Below are 27,403 nucleotides of genomic sequence, written 5' to 3'. Positions count from 1 at the left end.
AACCCACACGCCAGGTCCTGGTTCCCTGGCTGCTCTGCACCCGATGCTGGGACAGGCTGGGGCCCTCGGGTTCCCCCATTCCTGTGAGGCACCTCTGGGCCGTTCTCCAGACACAGGTCGCTTGCTAATCTGGTCCCAGCTGCCCCCAACTCCACCCCTCGCCCACACAAACTACCCCCCCCCCGGGATCACCCTGCAGGCACCGAGTCTCCCTGCTCGGCAGTGACCATCCCCTGCCCGTGTCACTTTCCACCAGTACAGAGCAGCAGCCTCCCTCTCAGCTGGACCCAGCCCTGCCCCAGCCCTGTCTGTCGGTTTCACTTTCCAGCAGTTACACAACAGCAGCATCCCTATAAATTGGACTCAGCCCTGCCCCAGCCCCAGTAGCCTGGTGGGACGCAGAGCAGAGGAAGGAGTCCCAGAGGCAGCGGGAGGAGCACAGAGGTACCGTTGGCTGATTGTCCTCAGTGTGGCTGGAGTGTCTGACTATGGAATGAGTGATGCTGAAGAGCTGTCCCTTATAATCTCCTGGCTGTGACAGATCTCGCCTCTCCCTCTCTCTGCCTTTCTCTCTCTGCCTGTCTCTCTCCATCTCTGCCTCCTTCAGTCCAAGTGATATTTGCACAAGATCAGGCTGACACTAACTTGGGAGAAGTTTGATGAATGTGGTTCTAGTCTGGTCTAGTCTCATGCTAGGCTGGAAATTCGTCAAGACATTTAGTGTCTTCAGCATCACATTGCAGAGGACACCCCTTCCCAAGAGATGCTGTCAGCAGGAATTCAGGGTGGTCAGGGGTATCGGGCTGTTAGTTCCCTCCCTGCTGATAACGGCGGCTGGTCAGACCGTTCTGTGCTGAGTGAATTAGGAACTTGTGATGTTTATGCTGGTGACTCACTCCCGATTTGTGCAAGTGCCTTTGTTGTTTGTGGATCAATGAAAATACTCAGCCTGAAACACTTTCTGGCAGGGGTGTGTTTGCACCTCCTCCCTGTGAGCATTTCTCATTCCAGTGCGGTTCCAAGTGAGTTGCGTGTGAACGAACGCCCAGGGAGCTGCTGTGAGTTGTGAGCTCTGAATGAGTAACCCAGAGTTGCCTGAGTACGTGTAGGGGAGAGGGAACTCCAGATGAAGCTGGGGCCTTTATCAAAGCTCCGAAGAGCCCCACACCTGGTTATCCTGGAGCCCAGTTGCTGAGCTGTGGCAGCCAGGAATCAGGTCAAACCAGATGAATCAGTTCTAGGAGCCGAAATCCCCTCGCTGTTGCACTGGTGGCATTTGGTATCTAAGAGCCTGAGAGGGGACAGGAGAGCAGTTTTCAGGTATCTAAAAGGGTGTCACAAGGAGGAGGGAGAAAAATTGTTCTCCTTGGCCTCTGAGGATAGAACAAGAAGCAATGGGCTTAAACTGCAGCAAGGGAGGTTTAGGTTGGACATTAGGAAAAAGTTCCTAGCTGTCAGGGTGGTGAAACACTGGAATAAATTGGCCAGGGGGGAAGAAGGGTTGTGGAATCCCCATCCCTGGGGATATTGAAGAGCAGGTTGGACAGACACCAGCCAGGGATGGGCTAGACGGTGCTTGATCCTGCCATGAGGGCTGGGGACGGGACTCTATGGCCTCTCGAGGTCCCTTCGGGTATGTCTACACTACGGCGCTATTTCGAATTAACGCAGCTACACACAAAATCTGTTTCGAAATAGCGCGTCCACACTGAGTGGACCCTGAACTGAAGTTAAGGCTGGCCGGAACCAGTGCCTCAGGGCATCAGGTTACGATTTAGTGTGTGGGGCTGCTGCCCGAGGCTAACTGAGCTCCGTGCTTAAAGGGACCAGACCCCCACCCGGACAGACAGTTCTCAGGGTTCCCCGCTTGCTTGTCTAACTCGATGAGGGTTATCAAAGCAGTCGTGTCTTGGAGTGCCCTAAGTGCCCGCACAGTCGGGACACCACAGCACTCGGCACATGGAGCCAGAGCTGCCCCTGGGCACACCAGTGCATCTCGTGGGGTTGTTGCCATCAGCCCAACTGCACTTGCCGCAGGCTGCCATCCAGGGAGTCCATCGGGGGGCTGTCAGGATCCAGGAGGCCCTGAGGGAGAGCGTCCATCCCGAGGAGACCTCAGAGCCACCCCGGTCCTCCCCACCAGGGGCTGGTGCCCCATTCCTCCCTCACCTCCTTCCACTTACCCCTCCCTAACCCCCCTTCCTGATGTCAAATAAAATACACTTTTTTTCAAAACTAGAAACTTTGTTTATTTAACAAAACAGTGGGGGGGGGGGGGGAGGAGATGAACCTCTGGGGAAACTGGGGAAAGGAGGTGGGAGACAGGAGGAGAGAGGGTGGGAGAGGGGAGGGAGAAACCTGGGGGTCTCGTCGGGCCACATGTCTCCCACCACGGCGGGTGCGGGGTCCTCGGCGTCCCCGGGGAGATGGGGAGGAGGTGTGGAGGTTGAGGAGGAGGGTGAGGAGGGAGAGGTGGGATGTTGAGAAGAAGTGGGAGAAGGAATGGTAGGGGGGGGAGGGGCAGCAGGCGCAGGAGCGGCACGAGGCAGCACGCTCTGCACCAGGGTCTGCAGATGGGTACAGATGGCACGACCCTGGGCAAGCAGCTCTCTCTGGAACTCCCGTTCTTCTTGTGCCTGCTGCTCCACGATGCGGGTCAGGGCTCACCGGGCCCCCAGGTGCTGCTCTTGGTACCCCTGTTGCAGTCGTCCTGTGGAGCCCTCGGGTGCGGGAGCATGTCCCGGGTGGGGTGGTGCACCCTGCACGAGCAGCTGGTGCAGCTGTATGGAAAGAAGAGAAGTGGCCAGTTCTCCCTGGGGACACAGTGGGTGAAGCCCAGCCCCCCTCTGCGAGGTGAGGATGACCGTGCCCTGCACCGTCAGAGCTGCTGTGCTTGCACAGAGGCCATGGTCAGATTATCCGGCTATCCCTGGGGGTGGGAGCTGCCCTGAGACTGCACCTATGCCCTTGTGCTGTGTATAGTGCAGCCGAGGTGGGGGGAGATATTAGAGGGGGCTTGTGAAGGGAGGGCGTCCTGCTGTGTCCCACCCCGGGGTCAGGAGCATGTCAGGTCTCTTCACACACGCGTGTGGCTATCAGGCCAAGGCCCCTGTGTGACAGGCAGCTGGAGCCACCTGCTCAGGGGTGGCACGGCACTTACTCGCCCATGCACAGGTTGCTGTGTGATCCGTGGTAAGCAAGGCCCGCGCGCGTGGTCCCTAGTCTCCCTCCCCACCCCCCCGGGAAGGGGACAGTGCTGGCACTTACATGGTGTGGCCTCCCCGGACGACCCTGCTGACTCTGCAGGCAGGGTCTGCTTGGGGGTCTTGGCTGTGTGGCAGCTCCTGCTCTGTTCCCTGGTCAGGGCCCTCTGGTCCCGGCTCGCTACCCCCCGGGGTGGATGGACCGTCCCACTCTCAGGATGTGATCCAGTGCCTCGAAGGAGGGGCAGGTGTCTGCCCCTGCTGAGGAGCTGCCCCGACTGGCCCTGGCGAACCCCTGTCACAGCTCTTTAATTTTCAGGCGCACCTGCTCCTGGGTGCGCCTGTGGCCTTTCTGGGCCATGGTGGCAGCCATGCAGCCATAGATGGCTGCGTTCCTCAGTCTAGTGCGGAGATCATGGACATTGGGGGCCTCCCCCCAAACCTCTATGAGGTCCATGACCTCCTCACTAGTCCAGGAGGGGGCCCGCCATCTATGACCCCTGGCTGTCTCCTGGGTGCTGGGGGACTGGGCGGGGGACGGCTGGCTGGCACTGGCTGCCCAGCTCATGGTGGGGCCATTGGGTCAGGGGCAGAGACTGCTGGCAGGGCTGGATCTGGCACGTGCCGTCTGGCCAGAGTCTACCCCTTTAAGGGCTCCGGGGCAGGGAGGGAGAAGTGGAGTTTTCCTGGTTGTGCCCAGAGTGGCCACCAGGGGAAACTGGGAAAGTCTGGAGGCCCCCTATTTTGAATTAAGTGTCTACACAGCGCTTCATTCGAAATACCTATTTCAAATTTGGCATTACTTCTTGTAGAATGAGGTTTATCACATTTGAATTAAGTGATCCGCTATTTGAAATTAATTTCTAAACAGCAGTGTGCATGTATAGGTGCTATTAAAGTTAATTGGAAATAACGGCTGTGATTTTCAATTAACTTTGCAGTGTAGACTTATCCTTCCAGTTCTAGGGTTCTAGGATTTGTAAAGTCGTAGAATCATCACAGAACCCTAGAGTCCCAGGGCCGGCAGAGACCTCCGGAGTCACCGAGTGCAGCCCCCTGTCCAGAGCAGGGCCAGTCCCAACACATGTTAAAGAGCCAAAAATGGTTCAAAGCTTAAGAAATGGAGCGTGACAGACGGTGAGTCCCAGGGAGGGGCAACCGGGGCTAGTGGGAGCCAAAGGAGCGCTCAGCCCGGCTCACGGGACTTCCCATCGCCTCCCACTGGCCCAGACAGACTCGCTTTCAGAGCAGGGGTGTGAAGGAGCAGTCGCGCAGTCGACTCACCAATAGGTAGGAGCTTATCGCGTAGCACCGTCGAGTACTGGATCGCCCCCGCCCCCACCGCTCTGCACTCTTAAAGGGACAGAGGAGCCGGCATGCAGACACTGGCTCAGTTTATGCTCCCCCACCCCCGCCAGGTCTCAGGACACCCCTCGCCCCCCCGCTGCCCCTCCGCTTTCTTAAAGGGACAGAGCAGCCAGGCCCACGGGTCTCAGCACGAGCCTCCCCCTGCTGCTCTGCATTAGGGGCGGGGCGCCTGTGTGTAAAGCCGCTGGCTCAGTCCTGGTTGCCCTCTGGTAGCATCCCAGCCTGGCAGCCACGGGCAGCTGCTCTGCTCCACCGGCAGAGAAGCCTCCCGTTCCAGGCAGCCCCAGCTGGGCCGTCGGGGGCTGGGGGAGCCTGGAGGCGAGAGCTGCAGCTGTGCTAAGGCAGCGGGTGGAGGACAGGCCCCTCCATTCCAGCTCCTGGGTGGGGGGTGGCTGGGAGAGACAGAAAGTCTGGTCCCCAGTGCACTGGGCAGCATGAGAGGGGGAGGGATCCCCTTGGCGCCCCAGAGGGCTGGGGGAGGGGGCGAGGAGAGGCAAGTTCTGGCTGGACAGGAACGCCAGTGACCGGGAGTCGAAGGGTTTGTAACCTGCCCTGCCGGAGCCCAGCCCGGGAGAGCCGCCTGCCCCCAGCCCATCTCTGTGGGTGCCAAGGGACGGCCGTGGGGCCAACAGCCTGCTTGGGGCCAGGGCCAGGCTTTGAAAGCCCCTGAGGGCGGAGGCAGAGGGAGGGGGCTTGTGCTGAGACCCATGGGACCAGCTGCCCTGTCCCTGTAAGAGTGCAGAGCTGCAGCCGGGATCTTTGCTGAGAGCAGGGTCAGCCCAAGCCATTTGTGTGCTCTGGGCTCCGGGAGCGCGGTGCCACCCCCGCCCGGCCGCCCCCTACAATGGGGTGCCCCGGGCGGTCGCCTGGTTGGCCTGTACCTGGGGCTGGCCCTGGCTGGGACCCAGCGTGAGCGCTATACACGTCCTTCCTTAACGACTAGTCGATGGGAATTCCATCAATTAATTGCTAATTAACATCCCTGTTTCAGAGAGATGGCTGAGGCCATGGGTGGTGGGTGAAGCTCCCAGCTCACCTGTTCTGCCTCTGGCCCCACCCACCCTCCAGCTCCTCCCTATCCCAAGCTCTGCCCCCTTTCTGTCCAGCCCCACCTCTTCCCTCCACCCCCACCTCTTTTCCCTCCCCCTCCCTCCTCCCCCGCTTCTGGCCAAACCCCTGAACCCACATGAAGCAAGGGCAGAACTGATCCAGGGACCTCTGGCCATGAGCATCCTCCACTTGAGCTAAAAGCCGGCTACTGCTCAGCGAACGCTGCCAGGCAGACTCACTATTCTCGCTCTCAGCCACAGAACCAGCCTCAGCCAGTCACAGAGAGAAGGCCCCTGGCCCAGACACAAGCAGATTGCGATTTTGATCCTTTGTTTTTATACTCCTGTAATATTAGCTAAATGGTAATGGTGACGGGGTGTCACATTACTGAATTGGAGGGAAGCAGCCAGATCGCTGCTGCACCCCTAGGTGGGGGTGTTGGCCCCAGAAATTGGTATAAAAGGGAGCCATGTGGGGTATTGAATGGGAGCTTATTGTTTGTTGATCTTATGTACGCTATTTATGTGAGTGTGTAATGTCTGTGTGTGTAGGTAGGAATCTGTAATCTGTGTGGAAGCTGAATATTTCTGTGAATGTGGTTAAGCATGGCTATGGACAGGCTGAGTAGCGAAGCCCTGTGGAACAATGGCTCTCAATAGGCTATGGACACACCCAAAGAATGGGGTTTGTCACCTGAGGGCAGCCAGCAGGGAACATAGAGATTGGCCTCTGACCAGGTGACTTGCTGCATTCAAGAAGAGGCCAGGAAGGGGGTATAAAGAGGCCATGTGGTCATTGCCATTTTGTTCTCAGTTCAGCACTTCATCCCAGAGGCAGCATTGCAGGGATTGAAGAGCCTGGAAGACCTGTGAACCCATCCTGATCGTAGGATGTGCAATAAGAACTTTTAAACCAGCAGCTGTAACATCTCTGCTAGAGCCTGCATCAAGAACTGGGAGATTCGGTGCATGTAACGTACTGTACTTTAATAACCTTACTCTCAGGCTTTTCTTTCTTGTAATAATAAACCTTTAGTTTTAGATTCTAAAGGATTGGCCCAGCGTGATTTGTGGGTAAGGTCCAGAGGGTAAATTGACCAGGGATCTGTGGCTGGTTTCTTGGAACCGGACAGGACTTGTTCGGGGTAGGTGGGATTGGGTGCTAGGACCCCCCACCTGGGTATTAGGCCCGGGGCCATCTGGGGCACGGATATTGCTGGGGTGTCAGTGGGGTTTTGCTCGGGAGGCTTCAGGCAGGCAGCTGAAGCGCTCTGTGGGACTGGTTTGTGGCCTATTTGGAGAGGTCGTCAGTCAGGGGGGCTGTAAGGAGCCCTGGATTTGAACAATTCGCCCTGAGCGGACGCCCTCAGCTGTGCCCAGACACGGCCCGGTCCGTCACACGGGGTAAGAACATAAGACCATAAGAACGGCCATACTGGGTCAGACCAAAGGTCCATCTAGCCCAGTAGCCTGTCTGCCAACAGTGGCCAGCACCAGGTGCCCCAGAGAGGGTGGACCAAAGACAATGATCAAGCGATTTGTCTCCTGCCATCCCTCTCCAGCCTCTGACAGACAGAGGTCAGGGACACCATTTCTATCCCCTGGCTAGTAGCCTTTTATGGACCTAACCTCCAGGAAATTATCCAGCTTCTCATAAGAACATAAGAGGTCACAGGACACCCCTTGGGGGGCTTCCCGGGGTGCTGCCAAGGCCACTGCCACCCCCCTTCCCGCCCTCTGGGGCTTCTCACTGCTCAGTTGTGCTGGGCCAGCTCCCTGGTCTCCCCCTAGCCAAGGCACCAAGCTGAGATCCCTGCCCCTCTCCTCCCCTGAGAAGCAATACAGACACCGAACTTCTTCAGGTCCAAGGAGAGTGCATCTTAGGGCCCAGCCTCCTGGGATAGCACTCCCCAAATGGGATCAACCACCCCAGTGAATTATTTAGATAAACCCCCTTTAGCAATGGAAGGGGGAATGTGAGAACAGGCAGAACATAATTTGTTGGGGGTAAAGTCAGCATGGTTCCTGTAAAGGGAATCCTGATTTACTAATCTGCTAGAGTTCTTTGAGGGGGGTCAACTAACATGTGGACAAAGGGGATTCAGTGTACAGTAGACTTCTGATAATCTGGCACCTTTGGGACCTAGGAGGTGCTGGATTATCAGATGTGCTGGAGTATCAGGAGGTCTCGGTACAGCCACAGGGCTTTTTAGTCAGCTGGCCAGGACTCAATCCCCTCCCCCTCTCCTTTCCCCTTCGCTGTAGCAAAACTCCCGGTTGTAACCCAATCCCACACCCCCTCCCCTCCCCTCGCCTTTCCCCTTTGCTCAAGTATGCTGTAAACCGATCCCACTCCTCCCCCATGGGTCCGGACTTAATGCATCCGAGGGAGTTGGCAAACGTCATTGAGGAGCCTTTGGCCGTTGTCTTTGAAAAGTCATGGAGGAAAAGACGGGTGGAGCCCACAGCCAGGGGGAGGGATTGGACCCTGTCCCAGGAGGGCGTGGGTGTGACGTGAGTTATTTCTTGCAGGCCGACACTGAGGGAAGGGTCTGGACGTTGCCATGCCTGCGTCAGGAGACACGATTGCGATGCCGGCGCTGGGCCGCCCTTTCCAGCTGGGGATGCTGTACGACTGCCGCAAGGACTCCCTCATCCCAGGTAACCCCAGGGCAGCCCTGAGCTCCGGAGGGAAAGGAGGGAGGGGCAGTGGTGGAAAAAGTATCCAAAAAGTTACTTGAGTAAAAGTACAAGAGTCTCACATCTTAATTGCACTCACGTATCCAGAAGTAAAAAGTAGCCGTCCCATGGAAATCTATTGTTAATTATCTGAGTTATCATAGGGCACCATTATTATTCTTACTTGAGGAAAGTACAAGTACTGAAAACATGTATTTGAGCAGGGTAACACGGTATTTCTACTTAGTTACTGTCCATCTCGAGGGAAGAACCACGGTCCGACCCGTCATCTCTGGGACTGAGCTGGGCAGGGGGTGGCCTGGGGGTGGGTGCCATGGGAATGGCCCCGCGCACGCCCCCGCGTCTGGCAGTGAGGTGACCGGCTGAGGCAGGGGGACGTGCGCTGGGCGGTTGACCTGCTGCCCCTCGTTACAGAGACGATGAGATGGATCCACCCGCTGCCCCCGGGGGAGGGGCTATTTCCTCCAGACCTTTTCTCGAGGCGGCTGCCCTCTGGTATCCCCGCCCACCAGCCAATGACGTCTCAACCTCCCCCCTCATAACGCTCCCCCGGCCCAGTACTGAGTCTTCTGAGACTGGCCCGTGCCAGGTGCCCCAAGGGAGCGAACAGAACAGGCAGCCCTCACGGGATTCCTCCCACCCCCTCGGCTTCTGACTCGCACCTCGTCCCATTTTGCCTCAGCAGCTTCCCACCCAGTCCCGCTCCGCCAGCTCCCGCCCCATCCCTGCAAGGCGAGCTGGCGGGTGGCTGCTGGGCTTGGTGCAGAGTCCCCACAGGGGTTGGCCCTTCCCCTGCCCTCGCCGTGTCACCCCGCCCCACTGCCCTCTGCCAGCCCGCTGGGGGCAGGAAACTAAACGCCCTGGGCCAAGGAGTCTGCTCCCTGCCACCACGGTGAGGCAGGGCAGGGAAGGGAAGCGTGGCAGAGTGGAGCAGGCTGCAGGGTGACTCTGGCTCCCATGGCCATTGGTAATGGGGGTGTGTGACCCCTGTGCCAGACCCCCCGATAATGCCCCAGCTTTGGGGGGCCCCAGCAATAGGCAGGTTGAGGCAGCCATGGTGGGGCCCCCCAAAGCGCAGGGCTTGTGGTGCCACCTCAGAGTCACCCTATGGATGGGCTGGCTCGGCGTGCTGCCCCCCTTCCCACCACCAGTGACCCATCTAAATACCTTTAAAAATCTGGTTCTACATTTCCCTGATAAAGCAAAGAGCTGGGATGAGGCACCTCGGTTTCCTGCAATGGCTGGTTAGATTTGCAGAAGGCAGTGGGAGCTGTATTTTGTGCATAAAAAATGCTATAAAACTGCAAAAGAACTAGCTGTCTGCGGATCTCTTACTGCATGTGACAGCCATAGGAAGATAAAAAATACTGAGAGTACTGGCATTTCTCCCTATGAACATGACCAAACTGTTCAATCACAAGCACAATTTCGTTTACCAGAAACATTTGAAATCCACAGGCAACTTGTGGAACTCCTTGCCAGAGGATGTTGTAAAGACCAAAACTTTAATTGGGTTTAAAGAAGAGTTAGATAAATTCATGGAGGACAGGTCCCTCAAGGGCTATTAGCCAGGATGGGAAGGGCAGTGCTCCTAGTCTCTGTTTGTTCAAAAGCTGGGAATGGACAACAGAATGGAACCCTGGCTGATTCCCTGTTCTGTTCACTCCCTTCGGGTTGTGTTGGCCACTGTCAGGAGCCAGGACACTGAGCTAGATGGACCTTTGGTCTGACCCAGCCTGGCCGTTCTTACAAGTGCAGGTGCATGTAACAATCTCATTATCAGCTGTTGAAACTGCTCTACATGCATCAGCCTAATGCAATAATGTTCTTTTCATCGCTTTTCTTCACACTGACACTAGGACTGAAGCCTGTTCCCAGATCCGACTCTTTGTTCAGGGACACTTGGCTCTTACTGCGATGTTAGAAAACGCCTGGCAGTTACAGAACAGGAAGGTCTCTTACCCTCTCTGCCACTGACCATGTGTTTGTTTCTCCTGTTCTAGGCATCACTTTATGGGATCTGGAGACACTTCAACAGCATGTAGACACAAAGCCGCAGTCCAAGACTGAATTTCAGATTATTGCGTCTGACACCACTGAGGACAAGGCCTCTGCCCTGAATGTCAAAGCCTCGCTGAAGGCCAGTTTCCTGTCTGGCCTGGTGGAAGTGAGCGGCTCCGCAGAGTATTTAAATGATACCAAGACATCAAAGCAGCAAGCCCGCGTTTCTCTCCAGTACTCAGCTACGACACAGTTTAAGCAGCTGACTATGAGTCATTTAGGACACCACAATATTTCTTACCCTGATGTGTTTGACCAAGGCACGGCCACCCACGTGGTCACGGCTGTGCTGTACGGGGCGCAGGCCATTTTTGTCTTCGATCAGGATGTTTCTTCATCTGAGAATGTACAAGATGTAAAGGGAAAACTCCATGTTATAATTAAAAAGATACCCCTGGTTTCCACCAAAGGTGAAGGAGCTCTCAAAATGGATGATGCACACAAAAAACTAGCTGAACAACTTAGTTGTAAATTTTATGGAGATTTTGCTCTTGAGAAGAATCCAACTAATTTCCAAGATGCCATGACCATTTATTCCACCCTCCCAGCGCGGCTGGGTGAGAACGGGGAGAAGGCCGTACCGGTGAGAGTCTGGCTGTACCCGCTGACCAAGCTGGATTCCAAAGCTGCTCAGATGGTTCGTGAGATCAGTACAATGCTGATCTTTGATGTTCAAACGGCCCTGGAGCAACTGACAGAACTTGACATGCAATGCAACGACTTGGTGAAGAACCCGATTGCCAGAACCTTCCCTGAAATGCAGAAGAAAATCCAGCTATTCAAAGATCTGTGCATGCAACACAGACAGACTTTCCAGAAAGAGCTGGCAGGTCTCTTACCCTCCATCCGTGGAGGGGGGAAAGAGGAAGGGGCCCTGGTGGACATGCTGTCACACAAAAACCAGTCACCATTCAATACCCAGGAACTCAACATATTTCTGGATAAAAGGGAACGAGAAATGAAGTATGTCAGTTCCTATCTTTTTCTCCTAAAGGATGTGGAAGTGGTGTCCTCCCAGAATAAGCTGGATGAAATAGTTCTGGATCCCGTGAATGGCTTTGTCGTAGCCTTTGTGTTCACTTCGCTACATGAAGAGGAACCGTATTTCTCTGATTTGAGGCTCTGTCTTCAGACCCAGTTTATGAAGAACGCCCAAGATCCCCAATCAGCCAGTTCTGCCAGTGAGAAACCCAAACTGTGGTTTGAGGACAGAAACAGGATCCAAAATGCCCGAAAAGCTGCAAAATCCGTTTCAGACTTTGCTCGTGTGAATAAATCTAATGGAAAGACTCGATTCATTGTGGCCTCTGTCCCAGATGAACACAACCCAGGAGCTTCAGTTTACCTCTATGAAAATGGAGACTTGGTCAGCACTAACTATGAACTGCCAGAGAAACCTCTTCCTCCCCTGATTGGTGCAGTCCGACATGACCGTGTGCAGCTCACGCTGAAACCAGCAGCCTGTGGCAGGGCTGAGATATGCGGCTACCGGGCAGAGTACAGACTTGTCGGGCAGGAGAACTGGGTGGCTGTGAATGTCAGTAACACACAAGAGACACTCACAGTAACAGGGCTCCGTCCAAACACCCAGTACCAGTTCCGATACGCGGTAGTGAGCAAAGCAGGGCTCAGCGAGAGCAGCGACGTGAGCGACACGGTGAAGACGCTTCCTCCTACCAGCCCCCCTGGGAAACCTGCAGCAGCGACTGTAGAATCATCGGCCATCACCCTGACCTGGGAGAGTCCACGTGTCATTGGAGATGGAGTCAGTATAAGCGAGTACAAGGTGCAATACAGAGAGGAGGCTGGAGAAGCCAAGTGGCTGGAGCGAAGGACGGGACAGAGAACCGAGTCCTGCACCATTGATGGGCTGAGGCCACGGACACCCTACAGATTCCGAGTCTCGGCTGTGTGTGTGGACGGGGCTGAGAGTGACCCGAGCGAGCAGGTTATTGTTTCAAGAGAGACAGAGGATGAATCAAAGAAATTAGCACAGCGTCTCTGCAAAAAGAGCAGGCTCATAAAAGAATTGCAGCTGCCAGTGTATACACTTCCATTAGAGGAGGCAGCATTAGAGCCTATGTTAGCTTGTCGGAAGTACAGACTTGGAGAAGAAACTCACTGTGACAAAGTCCCTAACAAAGTGATTATGGTGATGGGAGCAACCGGCTCGGGGAAAACGACTCTCATCAACGGGATGATCAACTACGTCCTGGGTGTGCAATGGAAGGATGAATTCAGGTTCAAGCTCATCCATGAAATAACAAACAGAAGCCAGGCTGAGAGCCAGACATCTGAGGTGACGGCCTATGAAATTAATCACACAGAGGGCTTCAAAATCACCTATTCGCTGACTATAATAGACACACCTGGATTTGGTGACACCAGAGGGATTGAGCATGACAAAAAGTTAACAGAGAAGATTAGAGCATTTTTTTCCACCCCAGGCGCCATTGATCACATTGACGCCGTCTGTTTCGTTGTCCAGGCCTCACTAGCTCGTCTGACCCACACCCAGAGGTACGTGTTTGACTCGGTGCTCTCCATTTTTGGGAAGGACATAAAAGACAACATCCTAATCCTGGTCACCTTCGCCGATGGACAGACCCCTCCTGTGCTAGAGGCCATTAAAGAGTCCAAGGTACCTTGTGCTAAGGATGCTGAGGGCCACCCTGTTCACTTCAAATTTAACAACTCTGCGCTGTTTGCCGGCAAGGCTGGAGGGGGCAAGGGCAGGTCTAATTTTGATGCGATGTTCTGGGATATGGGCGCCGGGAGCATGCAGACATTTTTTAATTCCTTAAGAGATTTGAAAACTAAGAGCTTGACTTTGACCCAGGAAGTTCTCATGGAGCGAGTGAAGCTTGAGGTGGCTGTGCAAGGACTGCAGCCACAGATCAAAGCCGGCCTCACAAAGCTGGAAGAGCTAAGACAGACCCAGCGAGCCCTGCAGCAGCACAAGGTTGATATGGAGGCCAATAAAGACTTTGAGTATGAGGTGGAACAAACAGTGGCTGTGAAAGAAGACATCAGTGGCAAAGGCGTGTTTCTAACAAACTGCCAGATGTGTCACTTCACATGTCACGATAACTGTATATATGCTAATGATGAAGATAAGAAAAAATGTTGGGCTATGAACCAGTCTGGACATTGCGATATTTGCCCTGGTAAATGCATATGGAGCACTCACTTCAATCAAAAGTACAAGTGGCGATATGAAGTCCAGAGAGAGAAGAGAACCTATGCAGAACTGCAAGAAAAGTACAAAAAGGCCTCTGGCGAGGTGATGACCACAGAGACGGTTATTCAGAGGCTGCGTGAGGAGTACTATAACGTGAAAGCGATAGTGATAGTGCTTATTGAGGAATCATCTACAAGCCTCCAACGCCTGCAAGAAATCGCCTTAAAACCCAACCCGCTGACCACGCCCGACTACATTGACCTGATGATCTCGTCAGAAGAGCTGGAAGTGAAACCTGGGTATCAGGAACGCATCAAATCTCTGAGGGAGGTGAGAGAGCAGGCTGTGATGATAACCAAGATCGCCAATAATGTGAAATTGCTGCCAGAAGACACAGAAGAGGGCAGTAACCAGAACCCAGAAGGGATGGGATTTGTGGGACGAATGAAAGAAAGAGGCAAGAAGGTTAAAGACAGCATAGCAGAGTGGTGGTCGGCTGGAAAACGGCCTGCGGTGACTCCCCTCACACCTGACACAGGAGAGCCTGTAAAACAAACACGCTCTCCAGCTTGTATTCCAAACCAGGGACTTTGCTCTCACAGTCTGGTGGAATAGATGTTTGAAACGTGGATCCTTACGTCCTAGGTTTTAAAGTGTAATGAGCCCCTTTGACCAGGGGCTCTCAGGCCTTTTTGTAAATTGGGTCGCCCTTTGAAAATATTTCAGGCTGGAATGAAACTCCCCTCCCCCACCCCAAAAAGTGGCACCAATCTCTGAACCAGTCGCTGCCTCTGGCAACAGCAGAAAAGTGAGGCCAGCAGGGTAAGGCACCTTCAGAGCCAGGCACCCTCCCTGCCAACCCTTTGTGCCTTGATTCTCATGTGAATTGGTCTCACTGTAGCTTCCACCCATTGGCTCTTCTTCTGCCTTTCTCTGTTTGATTAGATTAGAGAGCCCATTAGCCCCTCGTGTTTGTTCCCTAGGAAGGTTCTTATACGCTGTAAACACCTGCTAATATCCCTTGGTTGACTAAGCAGACCCATCTCTTTAAGGGTCTCCCTGTACTAAGGTGACTTTGAAATTCCCTTTGGCCTCTGCTTAAAAAGTTCTGTCAGCAGAGCTATCAATCGGGGGGTGGGGGGTGGGGGGTGAACAAGATCATTCCCCCCTCCTCCCCACTAACATAGCTGTGCTGGCAAATCTCCCCCCCCCCATGCTGACACAGCTGTGTTGACAGGAGAGCACTTCTGTGGCTGACTGATGAGACAGGTGATATTCCTACAGGGATAGAAACGCTCCTGCTGGCATACGCTGTGTCTGCACTAGGGCTGGGCCTGTTTCTGTTTGCTTCACTTCTCGTGTCTCCCTGCCGAGTGTCTGGACACCAGGCAACCCAGGGGTGGGAGCTCTGGGAAGGAGTGTGCTCCAGCCACAAGGTGGGGGGGGGGGGGGGGACAGACAGTGCTGGTCTCAGGGCCCGTTGAGCTGGATTGCAGGCTCAGCTCTCAGAAGGGGCAGTGGACAGGGACCCACAAGTAGAGTTAGCGCTGGACCCTGCTCAGACTCAGGCCGCTTACAAACCCAGTGCGCAGGCTCCAAGTGGAGACCCCGGCGAGTGTCCCTCAGGGGCAGCTTGAGCAGGACTGTTCCAACACCCAAATCCTTTTCAGGGTCACAGCTTTCCAGGGGTCCAGCCCCTTCCTGTATCCTGGTTCCTCCTAGCAGGGCTTTGCCTTTGGCCGTACGAAAGCTCGTTTTGCTGGGCTGGGCCCCGCTTGCCAAGCAAGTCAGATCTCTCTGCACATCTCCCCTGTCCCCATCAGCACGTACCGCTCTGTCAGTGCTCGTCCTCTGCAGATTTCATCACCAGCGGCTTTCTATTTGCTTCCAGACCATTGCTAAAAATATTCAGTAGCGTCAGGCCTAGAACCAATCCCCTGTGGAACCCCCCTGGCAAACCCCACTTCAGTACAGATTCCACCTTGACAATTTGCTTCTGTGGAGCGTGGAGACTCCCACATCCTGAGTAGGTCCCTAGCCACTGGGCTAACGGCTATGAGCTAGTCTGCCCCACTGCCCTGCTTATTCACCAAGCCACCTGACCCAGGAGAGGAGAGCCCAGGTTCGAACTGTTAGCTGAGATGGGGCCTCCCTACCAGTGGTGGATATAGGGCAGGGCGAGCGGGGCGGCTGCCCTGGGCCCCGCGCTGCAATAGGCCCCGCGCCAGCCCCGCTCGCCCTGCCCCATATCTGCCACTGCTGCCCTTCCCTGCTGGGGCCGCCTCCGCCGCTGCCTGTGCTGCGAGTCCACGAGTGGCTCCCTTAGCCAGTGGCGTGCGCCGCGGCGGCTCGTTGCCATGGAGGCGAAGGGCGATGCCTGGCCATGGTGCCCGGGTATCCCACTGCTCTGCCCTCCCGCCCCGCCCAGAGAGAGGCTGGGGGTGGCGCCATTTCTCCCCTGGCGAGAGCCCAGACCCCTTTCCTGCCGCACCCGGGGGTACCCACACGCCAGGGAGACCCCGTCTCCTCCAGCCAGTCCCCACCTGCCCCCTCTCATGGGCGCAGTGTGAGCCCCCCCCACAAGTCCCTGGAAACAGTGGGAGTTGCCAGCTGCCCCCACCCAGCCAGGAGCTGTTCGAGAGGCTGAAATGGTCATTTTGGCCTGTCTGATGAGTCAGACACCCTGCCCGCTGGTCCCCCCTATGGCCCATCGGTGCGCCATCCTCCACATAGCCACACCCTGCCTGCCCCCCAACCCGAGTGCCCACATGCTGCCTGCCCCCTAAATCCCAGCACCCACACACTGCCTGCCCCCTAAATCCCAGCACCCACACACTGCCTGCCCCCTAAATCCCAGCACCCACACACTGTCTGTCCCCCCCAAATCCCAACACCTAATGCTGACTGGCCCCCAAACCTCAACACCCACACGCCCCCCCCAAGCCTCAACACCCACATGCCCCCCCCCCAAGCCCCAACACCCACACTCCACCTGGCCCCCGCAAGTCCCAATGCTGCCTGGCTGTGGAACACTCAACGCTGCCTGGCAAATACCAGCCATGGGCGGCCAAAGAGAATCGACTGCGAGCCAGGAGCGTTCCGTAGGTCTTTCGATTATATCGATTGAAAACGACCTGTGTAAAGAAATGGACTTTACTGACATCATTGAAGAATGCGCTGCCAAAAGAGCTAGACAGCTCTAGTAGACTTAAAAACAAATGAAAATGTCGAATTATTAATGCAGAATTGTGTTTAAGAATGAATTACAATATCATTAAAATAAAAATTGTCCAACTAAATTCCGTTTCTATCAAATTTACCTAATTCACATTTAATATGCAAAATAGCTTCAATTTGCGCATTTGACGCATTTTTTCTATTTTGTCTCCAAAGGGGGGCCCCACAAAATTGTGCTGCTCTGGGCCCTGCAAGACTCTCATCCGCCCCTGCTCCCTACAGCCTGGATTTAGCTGCCCGTCTCTGAGAAGGGGGGTGGGGGGGGCATTTTATCAATGATTTCTCGTGTGTTCTACCCAGATGTAGTAGAATTGCTGTGTTCGAAACAGAGTTCAGCGGTAGGATCACTGAGGTCCAAGACTGAGAAGTGTTTAGAGGTGATAAGTAGCAGTAGGTATAGAAGGAGAGCAGGGCTGAAATGTACAGCCCGCGGGCACAGACTTGGCAGGTGTCAATTAGCTGTATTAGGCCAGAAACTTAAGAAACGCCTGACGAAAGCGCAACCCTCACACCTACTGGGTGTGTCACTGTCCTGTTGGGTGGCACTTAGATCAGTGACAGAGAGAAGGAGTTTGCTCCATGGCCTTAGCTGGGAGCCAGCTGGCTTACAGCTCGAACTGTAGAGGCTCCTGCACTAGGCTTCAGAGTCCCAGGTTCAGTCTGACCTGTCGGTGTTACCTAAGGAAAGGATTAAAGCGGCCCCCAGTGATGAATTAGCACCCCTGGGGCACAGTCTGGGAGCTGTAAGAACTGCTGCACCCCGGGTGACCCACAACAGAGCTGGGGACACAGCCAGGCTGACACAGGCCTTGTTATCACCCAATACAATAGCAGATGGCACCACTCACCCACACTGGGCTATCCGAGTACAAGCAACAGACGCCAGGTTCCCAGCTCCCTAGCAATGCGCCCCATCCTCGGGAGTATAAACCCCAAACTGTGCAGTCTGGCCCTTCCCAGAGATCTGTAGCGAGTCAGCTCATATCGTTCACCCTCCCTCCATGTGGCGAGGAAAGGCAACAGGCCCTGCCCTTTGCGCTAAGATTTCAAGCCCTTCACTCCAGACTCACTGGCTGAGATGAAGCACAGAACAAGCGTATGAACTGCAAAGGGCAGGTGTGAAGTGATTCCAAGGGACAGCAAACAGATCAAAGCAGATTGACGGGCAAATAAACAAAACCGCAAGCTACGCTCAACACGCAGGACAGGATTGGAACGAGCCGTTCCTCCCCCTGGTTGAGGACACAAGCCGTCTCGCAGATTCTCCAGGCACAAACTGCTCTTGCTTTGCAGCTTAGCATCCCCTCCCCGTTCCACGTCCTCGTCCTCTGGAGCATGGCTGGAGTGTTTAGTGGTGCGGAAATGAAGAACAACTGATGACGTCTCTTCCTGCCTCAGATAGCTTTAGACTATGGCGGGAACCCTTCGTCTCAACCTTGGTTCCCAGACCAGTTTGTGAGTTATTGGTGGAAAATCTCCAGCAGGGACCATCCCTCTGCTGCTGTCCAATAGGTGAGGAATCCATGCGACTCTAGGGATGGATGTGAGGATGTGAGCGTGACCACACACTGTGGGTATTCGTAGGATTTCTATACGATTGTAACCCTGCTTGTGACGCTAATAAAACTTGTAACGTGGTACCTGGGAATGTCTGTGTCACTGTCCATGGTCTTCATGAGTCCTGGAGGCTCCCCGTCTGTAGGAAGTAACCGAGGTGACTGTCACTCTGTTGAGCTAGAGACGGTGGCAGGCAGAGCTGAAGGCTCGGTGATGTACCACCACATTCTCAACTTCACTTTCAGTAAAATAAAAGGCTACATCTCCACCCCCACTGGTTAGCTTAGGGGGTTCTCCACCCAGCCCACAGCTAGTTTACGGTCTCACCCTGACACTCCCCAATACCGAACACAGGGGCCTGGATTCACACAGAGGTTTTGATGCCTAAGACTCACTTTTAGGAACCGCTCAGATCAGCAAAACTCCCACTTGGCTTGCACTTAGCCCTGTAGGCACCTGTGTTCACTCAGCTCCTGCGATTTCAGGGAAATCATTCCCTAGGGCCTGGGTTTCTGCCTCCAGGCAATGCACAGAGCTGCCTCCCTCTAAGCATCCAGACACAAATCACCCACCTCAGCCCCAGAGTGATCCAGGAACCAGGCAAGGCAGTGTCTATCCCTGCATTGGTAGGGCTGCGTACAGACAACCTAGCTCCACAGAGAACAGCAGGGGAGGGAAGGAAGCCATGATGTGTGGCCTAGTGGTTAGAGCAGTCCCCCAGTTCGAGCCCCCTCTCCGCTCAGAGAGAGGAAGGATTTGAGCTGGGATCTGCCAGCTCTCGGGTGGGTGCCGTAGCCCTGAGCTAAGGAACAGTCTGAAGTGGGGCTCTCACAATCTCTCCTCTTGAAGTTGTTTCGCTTGAATGTGGCAGTGAGAAACACTCTATAGACCAGTGGCTCAGGCACTCCCCAGAGACCTGGGGACCCCTGTTCAAATCCCCTCCCGACAACCTAGCTCATCCTCACAGGACAGGACTTAGGCCCCAACCTGCCTGGTTCCAGGAGAAGGGTCCCATCCAGGGTCACGGGCAGAGAGAGGCAGCACCTCGCAGCCCTGCCGATGTCCCACAGGATGTCCCCCCCTCCACACATGGGGCGCCCAGTGCAGCCATGGAGAGGAAAAGAGAACAGCTGGGAATTCCTTCTATGAGGAACAGAGAGGGACAAAGCCATGGGAAGGGGCGTCAGCTGGGAACGGATGGAGGTGGGGGAGGACCAGCCGCCAGCTGAGCGCCCTGCGGGGGGCCTTGAGCCTCTGGGCAGGGTTCGTTATAGGGACCCGGCTCTGGCAGTTCATTGTGTCCCTGTAGGACAGAGTCTCTGAGCTGCTGACAGCTTTGGATCCAAAGCCCGGCAGAAAGTGTGTGGGGGGGAGGGGGAGGAGCAGGCCACTGGCTGCCAGGGGAGGGAGAGAACTGCCCAGAAGGGTCAGTGTCTTGGGGTTCGTCTACACTAGCTCCCTAGTTCAAACTAGGGAGGCTAATGAGGGCGACCAAAATTGCAAAGGAAGCGAGGGATTGAAATATCCCGCGCTTCATTAGCACGTTCCACGAGGAGTAACGGTGGTTGGAATTAGAGATCATAATTCGAACTACCTACTCCGCGCCGCGTGTAGCCGCGTGTAGCCGCGGGCACGGAGTTCAGACTAAGGGGGATTTAAAAATGGCGGCGCCCGGGAAGATGCAAATGAAGCCCGGGATATTTAAATCCCAGGCTTCATCTGCAACTCCGGTTGCCCTCGTTTGCTTAACTAGCTTGAACTACCGAGCTAGTGTAGACGTACCCTGAGGGATTTGGGTGTGGGAAGGGGTGAGAGGTGCAAGTTCTTGGAGGAAATCTGGTTGGAGGAGGAGATGGAGAAGGGGACGCTGGCTCAGGGAGGGGCTCCAGGCTGGGCAGTGTTGGGGTCAGGTGGAGGGTTGGGGTACTAAGCAAGCCACAGGATGTGGATGTGCGGGTGCAGGAATTTGGGTTGGGGGATGGGAGGGGCTCAGGGCAGGGGTTCCAGTGTATGATAGGCTCAGATCTAGGGTCGTGTGTGTGCGTGTGCAGGAGTGTTATGATGCTGTCAGATGGGGGCTTGGCCCAAATTGGGGGTTTGTTGGCCAGGCTTCATTTTCAAATACAATACTGTGTCAAACACAAAAAGTTTCTGCATTGTCTTTATTCATGAGAGGGGCAGGGAATCTGTTTTGAGTCAGGGGTCACTGACCCACAGAAAAGTCAGTTGGGGCCACACAAGGGGGATGCAAAAAAACAACAACCGCTCCTCCACCCCCGCCCCCAGTCTCATTAATGTGGCCCCTACTATGCTGGTGGGAGCAGGGGACATGGTGCAGGGGAAGGGTGCTAGTGGGGCAGAGGGGAGAGGGGACAGGGTGCCGGGGGGGAGGGGACAGGGTGTTGCTGGGGGCTGGGAGTCCCCCACACCCAGCTCCTGCCGGGACTCCTTTGGGGACGACTCCCTCCTCTCCCCCGCAGAGGAGGGAAGCCCCGATGTGCGCCTCCTCTGGGGACTCCCCCCCTGCCCCTGCAAGTTCCCAGCATGCCACAGACCTGCCTGCGCACTTCCGGAACCCCGGAATTGGAACTCAGCTACCAGACTTCCGGCCACCCCGCAGGAAGCCGGCACCACCCCCATTGTCGCTGGAGGTAGGTAGAGGGTCACCCACAGCCAATCACGGCAACCAGTGACTGCGAACCAGAGTAGGCCCAGGGGCCCAAGGGTGGACAGCCCCCCCATGCTCCCCCAGCACAAGTACTTTATAGACTAACACAACATGTAGATGGGATCGTGAGCTTTGGTGGGCACAGTCCAGCTCTCCGGCCATCTGAAGAAGTGAGCTCTGCCCACGACAGCTCACGATCCCATCTACAGGTTCGTCCGTCTGTACAGGGCTCCCAGACCATTGGTTGCTCTGTAAGTTTATTCCTAAGGCCTATAACATAAAGGGCTTGATACCAAATTCCTGTGGAAAGGGCTGGATACCGGGTTTCTCTTATACACGGGATTCTGTAAGAAGGCGTAACACAAAGGTATATAGCAAAGGCCACCATCTCTCTCTCTGTAGACCGACAACATTTCTCGTAAATCAAAGCGATACGAGAACGCTACGTGCGTGTGTGGAAAGGTCACAGAGCCCCCACCCCACACAGCAGAGTGAATGGTGGAAATGGAAGCGGCTCTGAACGCTCAACCGGTCCTGGCAGCATCACCAGCCCCGTGTTAAAACAGCCCCACGCTGGGCCCCCGACCCCAGCACAGACTCATCGCACTAGCAGGCCCCGCCCCACGGACCTACAAATCTCAGCCCCTTCCTGCCCTGCCCTAGACCCAGGGGGTACAAGGCGCTGTCGGCCCTAGGATCAGCCCCCGGAAAGGCCTGTGACCCCCGTGGGGCAGGGCAGAGCCTGGAGCCAACAGGCCTCCCTGGGTGCCCCAAACACGAGCACAAACCAATGTCTCCCCATGGCCAAGAGCCCCAGAAGCATCTCCCTGGGGAGAACCGAGACCCCCCCCCAGGCCAGTGACAGGCTGGGGCTTCAGAGCAGCTGCCACTGGGGCCGGGCGGGGGAGAACTAGCCAAGGCGCCCGGGATCACCCCAAACCCCTGGGTGAGCCTGCCCTGAGCACAGGCCCCACGGCCAGTCTCCCCAGCGCCGGGTGCACAGCCCCACCCCAGGGCGATGCGGCTTCCCCTGTGGGTGCCCAGGGCAGCTCACTCCACCCCCGGCAGGGCCCGGCCAGGCCTGGCTTTGCCCCTGGCAGCATCCCGAGAGCTTGTTGTGCCCAGGCCCCGCGGGACGGGACCGGCTGGGTCTGGCCCCGGCGAGCGATGGGCTGCTCCTGTCTCCATCTGCGGGGAGCGAGACCCGGAGGGGCAGGGCCCAGCCCCCCTGTGAAACGCGTCCCCGTGTCCCCGAGCAGGGTCCTCGTGACTGGCTTCCTCCTGCCTCGCACCCCTGTCAAAGGGCTTCCTGTCCCCCCTCCCCTTCTAGTGCTGCTGGTTGTCCCCCCCCCCCCCCGCCTGGGAACCATTTCACCCCTCGGTGGGTGGGTCCCCCCATTCCACGCTGCCACTGAACCCGACAGACCTTCCCTGGGGCCTCATTCCCACCTTGCTCCCGCCCTCCCTCCCGCAGGAATTGTTCCTGTGCAGCCTGGGGCCTGCAGCTGCCTGGTGCTGGGGGAGGGGGCGTCGCTGGCTGAGCCTGTTTCTGTATTTTCACGATTTCCAGGAAAGAGAAAGTGGAATTGTTCCAGTGGAATTGTTCCTGTGCAGCCTGTTTGCTGCAGCTGCCAGGTACCGGGGAGGGGGCGTCGCTGGCTGATCCTGTTTCTGTATTTCTGTGATTTCCGAGAAACAGAAACTGATTCTTCCCCTGCAATCACTGTGCCCCTCCCCTGGCCCCATCCCCATGCCGGGCGGCCGGGGGCCTGCTCTGCCCCCCAGAGTTAGGTCAACACAGCCACTTTGGTAGTCGACCTGGTTGTTTGCATGTCTGTGCGTGTCACTCCGAGCGATGGCCAACGCGGAATGTTTCCCTAATCGGCTAGTCAGTAGCATTACCCCCGGCTGCCGCTCCACATGCCCCAGCCCAGGGGAGCCGAGGGAGGTGCCAGCTCGGCCCTGCCCCGCGCGTCCATTTGTTCTGAGAATGACAACTCTGCTCTGGTGACCAAAGAGACGCACGGGGCAGGGCCGAGCTGGCGCCTCCTTCGGCTCCCTCGGCTCCCCTGAGCTGGTTGATGCAGAATGGCAGCAGGGGAGGGGAGCGACCAGTCTATGTTGCTAATCGAGAAGCTCCTGCTCACCGACTCGTCGACTAGGCGCCGACATCCCTCGTCACGCCGAGTCAGCCCCTCGTCACGGCCACACGCGCACCGGGCAGCTGGGACCTAACAGCCACGGCACCATGCAGCCTTCGGGGTGAGCGGGGACGGCGCGATGTCTGCCGATGACAAGGGTGTCCCGAGGGCTCAGGATCAGAGAGAGCCGTAGGGCACTTGAGAGAGACCTAAAGGAGCCCCAGGAACAGACCCCAACTCCAGCCTGTCATGTGGGTGTTAGCGCCCGGGGAGGAGAGAATTTGGCAGCTGCTGCAGACGTGGGGACAGAGTTGATCCACCCGCCTGCAGCCCCGATGGGGACAGGGACCCGCACACCACGTCCTGGTACCCTGGCTGCTCTGCACCTGATGCTGGGACAGGCTGGGGGCCCTCGGGTTCAGGGGTGTAGTGAGGGTGTTATGTGCCCGAGGGCGAAGGCAAAATTTGAACCCCCCCACCGTCAAATGGTGGGGCTCTGAACCTCGGACACAGCTGATCCCGACCCTCAAGTGTGGGGCTAGTCCCCTGCACTGACCCTCTGGCAGAGGTGGAGGGGGTCTGGCTGGGGGCAGAGAGGCGGGGAGGGGGTAGCTCCAGCTGGTGGTGGCAGGCAGAGGAGGAGCAGGTGAGCAGAGGGACAATGGGGGAGTACAAGGGGACTGTACTGGCCCCTCACTAGTGTGGCACCCAAGGGCCACTTCCCCTCCCCCCTCCCCCGTCCTCCTGACTTCACCACTGTAAATAATCCGCCTCTTAGGATATTTATTGTTTAATGAATTACTTATTTTACTAACGACAGACATTTAAATGCTATAGTTCTGTGGTTTCCATTCTGATAAATATTTTTTTCTCTTTAATTTGTTCATATCCCATTCTCATTAGGTTCATGTCTTTTACATACAAAATGTCAAATTCTGAAATATGTAAGTTTTATAAAACATGAGAGAAGTTAATATTATACGCCCTAATAAATTTATTCTAAGCAATCTGTAATGCTTCCTAACTGCCCATTTACTTACCTAGTTAACCTAATTGTTTTTCACATTATTGCACAGTGAAAAACAGGAGAGTTATGAATGTTAGGGTATGTCTACAGTAGCTTGTTAATTTGAGCTAGGTAGGCAAATCAGGGAACCGGGCTTGCACATGAAGCCCAAGATTTAAATAGCCCAGGCTATATTTGCATGTTCCCGTCCGGCTGCCATTTTTAAATCTCCCTCAGTCCGAACGAACTGCCCGCGGCTAGACGTGGCAGTTTAAAGTTAATCCAAACTAAGTCGTTAGTTCAGATTAATTGTTAGTCCTTGGAGAATGAGGAGTAACAGTTAATCCAAACTAAGGATTTAGTTTGGATTAACTTTAAACTGCCGCGTGTAGCCGCGGGCAGTTCGTTCGGACTAAGGGGGATTTTAAAATGGCAGCTGGACGGGAACATGCAAATAAAGCCCGGGATATTTAAATCTTGGGCTTCATTGCAACCTCGGTTCCCTGATTTGCCTACCTAGCTCTAATTAATGAGCTAGTGTAGACAGACCCTTATAGATTAATTTACCTGTTAAAATAACGCTCTGAAAAATCTTTTAAATAAAGCTAACACACAACACAAGAGTCCCCCTCGCTTTCTTGAAGGCACTTGAAGCAATAAGTAGCCTAAGGCCGAGAATACCCTGCAAATGGCTTTCTCTCTGCCTGAGGACTTCTTCCTTCAGGCTGCCATGAGATTCTATCCTTATGTAAAGGACAGAGGTCTCTCTGAGCCGCTCTTCCAAATTGCACACAAGCCATTCAACGGAAGCCACAGATGTCCAGATCCAAGGCCAGCCTTGCCTGGGGCAGACTGCCTCGCCAGGGTTCACAATCACAACGTCCGAACACGTATCAGACTTTTAGTTGCGAAAGCCACGTTAACCCCACGTCTCTGCTAGGACTGGGGGTTGGAAAGTCTGCACCAAACGGTGGGGTGATCTGTCACTTGAGTGATGCCCCCAGCGGCCGAGGCTCCGATTATCCAGCCCCAGCAGAGGTGGAGCCGGCACTCCGGGCACGTCTGATACGTTTTTACCCAAACTCCTGGCTGCCCAACTTGCCAAAGGAGAAAGGAAACAGGGCGGCAAGAAGGACTGGAATGGTGCAGAACCGTTTTTAAGGCGGCGGCGGGGTGGCTGAGTTAGTCTGCAACGGGAAACACGTAAAAACAACCCAGCAGTCTAGTGCGTTACACACTGACAAAGCATGTAGCTCAGAGGCAGGCCAAAGGGCCTCCCTGGGTCGGCTCCGGTCTGCGGAGGCCCTGCCCCCCCCCGCCCCAGGCCAATTAGGGTTTGGGGGCAGGAGAGCACGTGAAGCTTTCTCTGCTCTGCCCCCCCCAGCGAGCAGCACACGGCACTTCCACGCCCCACGTGCTGCTCGCAAGGCCGGGGGTGGGGGAGCGCCCGAAGCCTCCTTCTGCCCTACCGGAGACATGGGCGCCTAGTGGGAAGGAGGCAAAGGGCTCCCCTACCCCAGATCAATCATGGTCTGGGTAGCCCCGCCCCTTCCTGGTTAGGCCCCGCCCCTTCTGCAGTGACCCCTGGGCAAAAATTATTGCCTACCCCTTATGTAGATGGGATCGTGAGCTTTCGTGGGTGGAAGTGGGCTGTGCCAAACGCTCATGATCCCATCTACCTCAGGCATGTCAAACAGGCTTCTCGTGGGCTGCACGTGGCCCAATTGACATTTTTTGTGGCCTGCCACAAGATTTTATAAAAGAATAAAGTGAGGCCTGCTGGCCGCTCGGAGCACGTGGCCAAGTGCAGACCACGACTGGCCGGGCTGCTCTGCGCAGGCATCAAGCGCCTGCTGGCAACTGGCTGCTGTGCTCACGCCTCCCCCGCGCCTGAGGAAGAAATGTGGGGCAGCTGCAATGCTGGCTCTGGGACCAGGCAGTAGGTATGGGGGGAGGGGCGGGGAGTGCCTGGCTCTGGGGCTGGGGGAGGCGTTGGGTCAGAGGGGTTCTCTAGGGGAGCAGAGGGGAATTGGGTTAGAACGGGGATATGGGAGTGCCTGGATCTGGGGGAGGGGGGAGGCGTTGGGTCAGAGGGGTTCTCTAGGGGAGCAGAGGGGAATTGGGTTAGAACGGGGATATGGGAGTGCCTGGATCTGGGGGAGGGGGGAGGCGTTGGGTCAGAGGGGTTCTCTAGGGGAGCAGAGGGGAATTGGGTTAGAACGGGGATATGGGAGTGCCTGGCTCTGGGGCAGTCGAGGGGGATACTTTGTTAATGTTTTGGGTTTTATTTATCTATTTCTAAATAAAATCACAACATGTATATTCATTTTATATCAAATAGATGTCAATATTTTGCAATTGCACAAATAATTATATGTTTATGCAAAATCTCAAACTTACAAAGTATCTGAAATTTTCACAGAAGCCTGTTCTAGTGGATTGACCATGGTCTGTACTTGCTTTTATTTCAACAAAGCAAGTTATGTATCATAGACAGCATTTAAAAGTATCTTAAATTTATATTTAAATTAAAAAATATTTTGAGTAAATAACAATTTTATACATCAAATTATTGTATTATATTAAAACAAGACCTGAAAATATTATAAAATATACCTGAAACGTAATTTATAAAATTAGATTATTAATATATTAATTATATTATTATAATTATAAAATATTATAAAATATACCTAAAACTTAATCTGGAAGTAACGCGGGGAAATGGCGTTGGGGGGACGCCCTCAGGGAGGGAGGTTTAAAAGAAGAGAATGGGCCTGGAGAAAGGGAGGATTCCCAGGGGTGCGGGAGACGGAGCCGGCAGCCTGCGGAGACGAGCGGGATTTGGAGGCCTTGGGGTGAGGTATAACCCCGGGGACCACAGACTATGCGATCACCCATGTGGGGGGAAGAAGCGGCCCAGGATGGGGGAGCGGAGCCCAAGAGCGGGGGAGTTTAGGGGTTTTCCGACCCCCTCCGCTAGGCCGGACTTAGAGCCAGACCTTAGGGCCCTGGGTCGGGGTTCGGAGCGAGGGCGGGCCCGAACCCCCTTCCCCCACCCAGTGGGCCGTCATACCAGGCGGCGTTAATCCGGGCGGGGATAGTTCTCCCCAGTGCATCGATAGCAATACCTAAGGGTAATAAACTTCTAGACGCTAACCAGACTATGTGGGCTTGTCGAAGGGAACCCAGGAGAGGAGCACTTGGGGACAAGGGGAGTCCCTTACAGTTA

At 55.3% G+C, this 27,403-nt stretch overlaps 1 protein-coding gene across 4 annotated transcripts; it reads left to right on the top strand.

Annotated features, from left to right (window-relative positions):
• Positions 1-314: 314 nt before the first annotated feature.
• On the top strand, positions 315-16,457 carry LOC102448712 (uncharacterized). Of its 4 annotated transcripts, none has more exons than XM_075916921.1 (4): positions 315-444; positions 6,435-6,585; positions 8,153-8,281; positions 10,324-16,457. In XM_075916921.1, exons 3-4 carry the CDS (start codon positions 8,185-8,187, stop codon positions 14,175-14,177), a joined length of 3,951 nt encoding a protein of 1,316 aa, XP_075773036.1. In that variant the 5' UTR covers positions 315-444; positions 6,435-6,585; positions 8,153-8,184; the 3' UTR covers positions 14,178-16,457. The 4 variants fall into 4 exon arrangements, with proteins under 4 accessions (XP_075773036.1, XP_075773034.1, XP_075773035.1 ...); XM_075916919.1 differs by having other exon boundaries at positions 6,435-6,591; positions 10,324-16,456; XM_075916920.1 differs by having other exon boundaries at positions 6,435-6,596; positions 10,324-16,456.
• The last annotated feature ends 10,946 nt before the right edge of the window (positions 16,458-27,403 follow it).

The sequence above is a fragment of the Pelodiscus sinensis genome, unplaced genomic scaffold, assembly GCF_049634645.1.
Source record: "Pelodiscus sinensis isolate JC-2024 unplaced genomic scaffold, ASM4963464v1 ctg40, whole genome shotgun sequence".
Lineage (NCBI taxonomy): Eukaryota > Metazoa > Chordata > Testudines > Trionychidae > Pelodiscus > Pelodiscus sinensis.
The sequence above is the reverse complement of the archived record's forward strand: the minus strand, read 5'-3'. Positions and strand labels throughout refer to the sequence as shown.

Coding starts and splice junctions, on each gene's coding strand:
- LOC102448712 (XM_075916921.1), top strand. CDS start 8,185: ATGCCTGCGTCAGGAGACACGATTGCGATGCCGGCGCTGGGCCGCCCT. Junction 8,282..10,323: donor CAAGGACTCCCTCATCCCAG/GTAACCCCAGGG, acceptor CTCCTGTTCTAG/GCATCACTTTATGGGATCTG.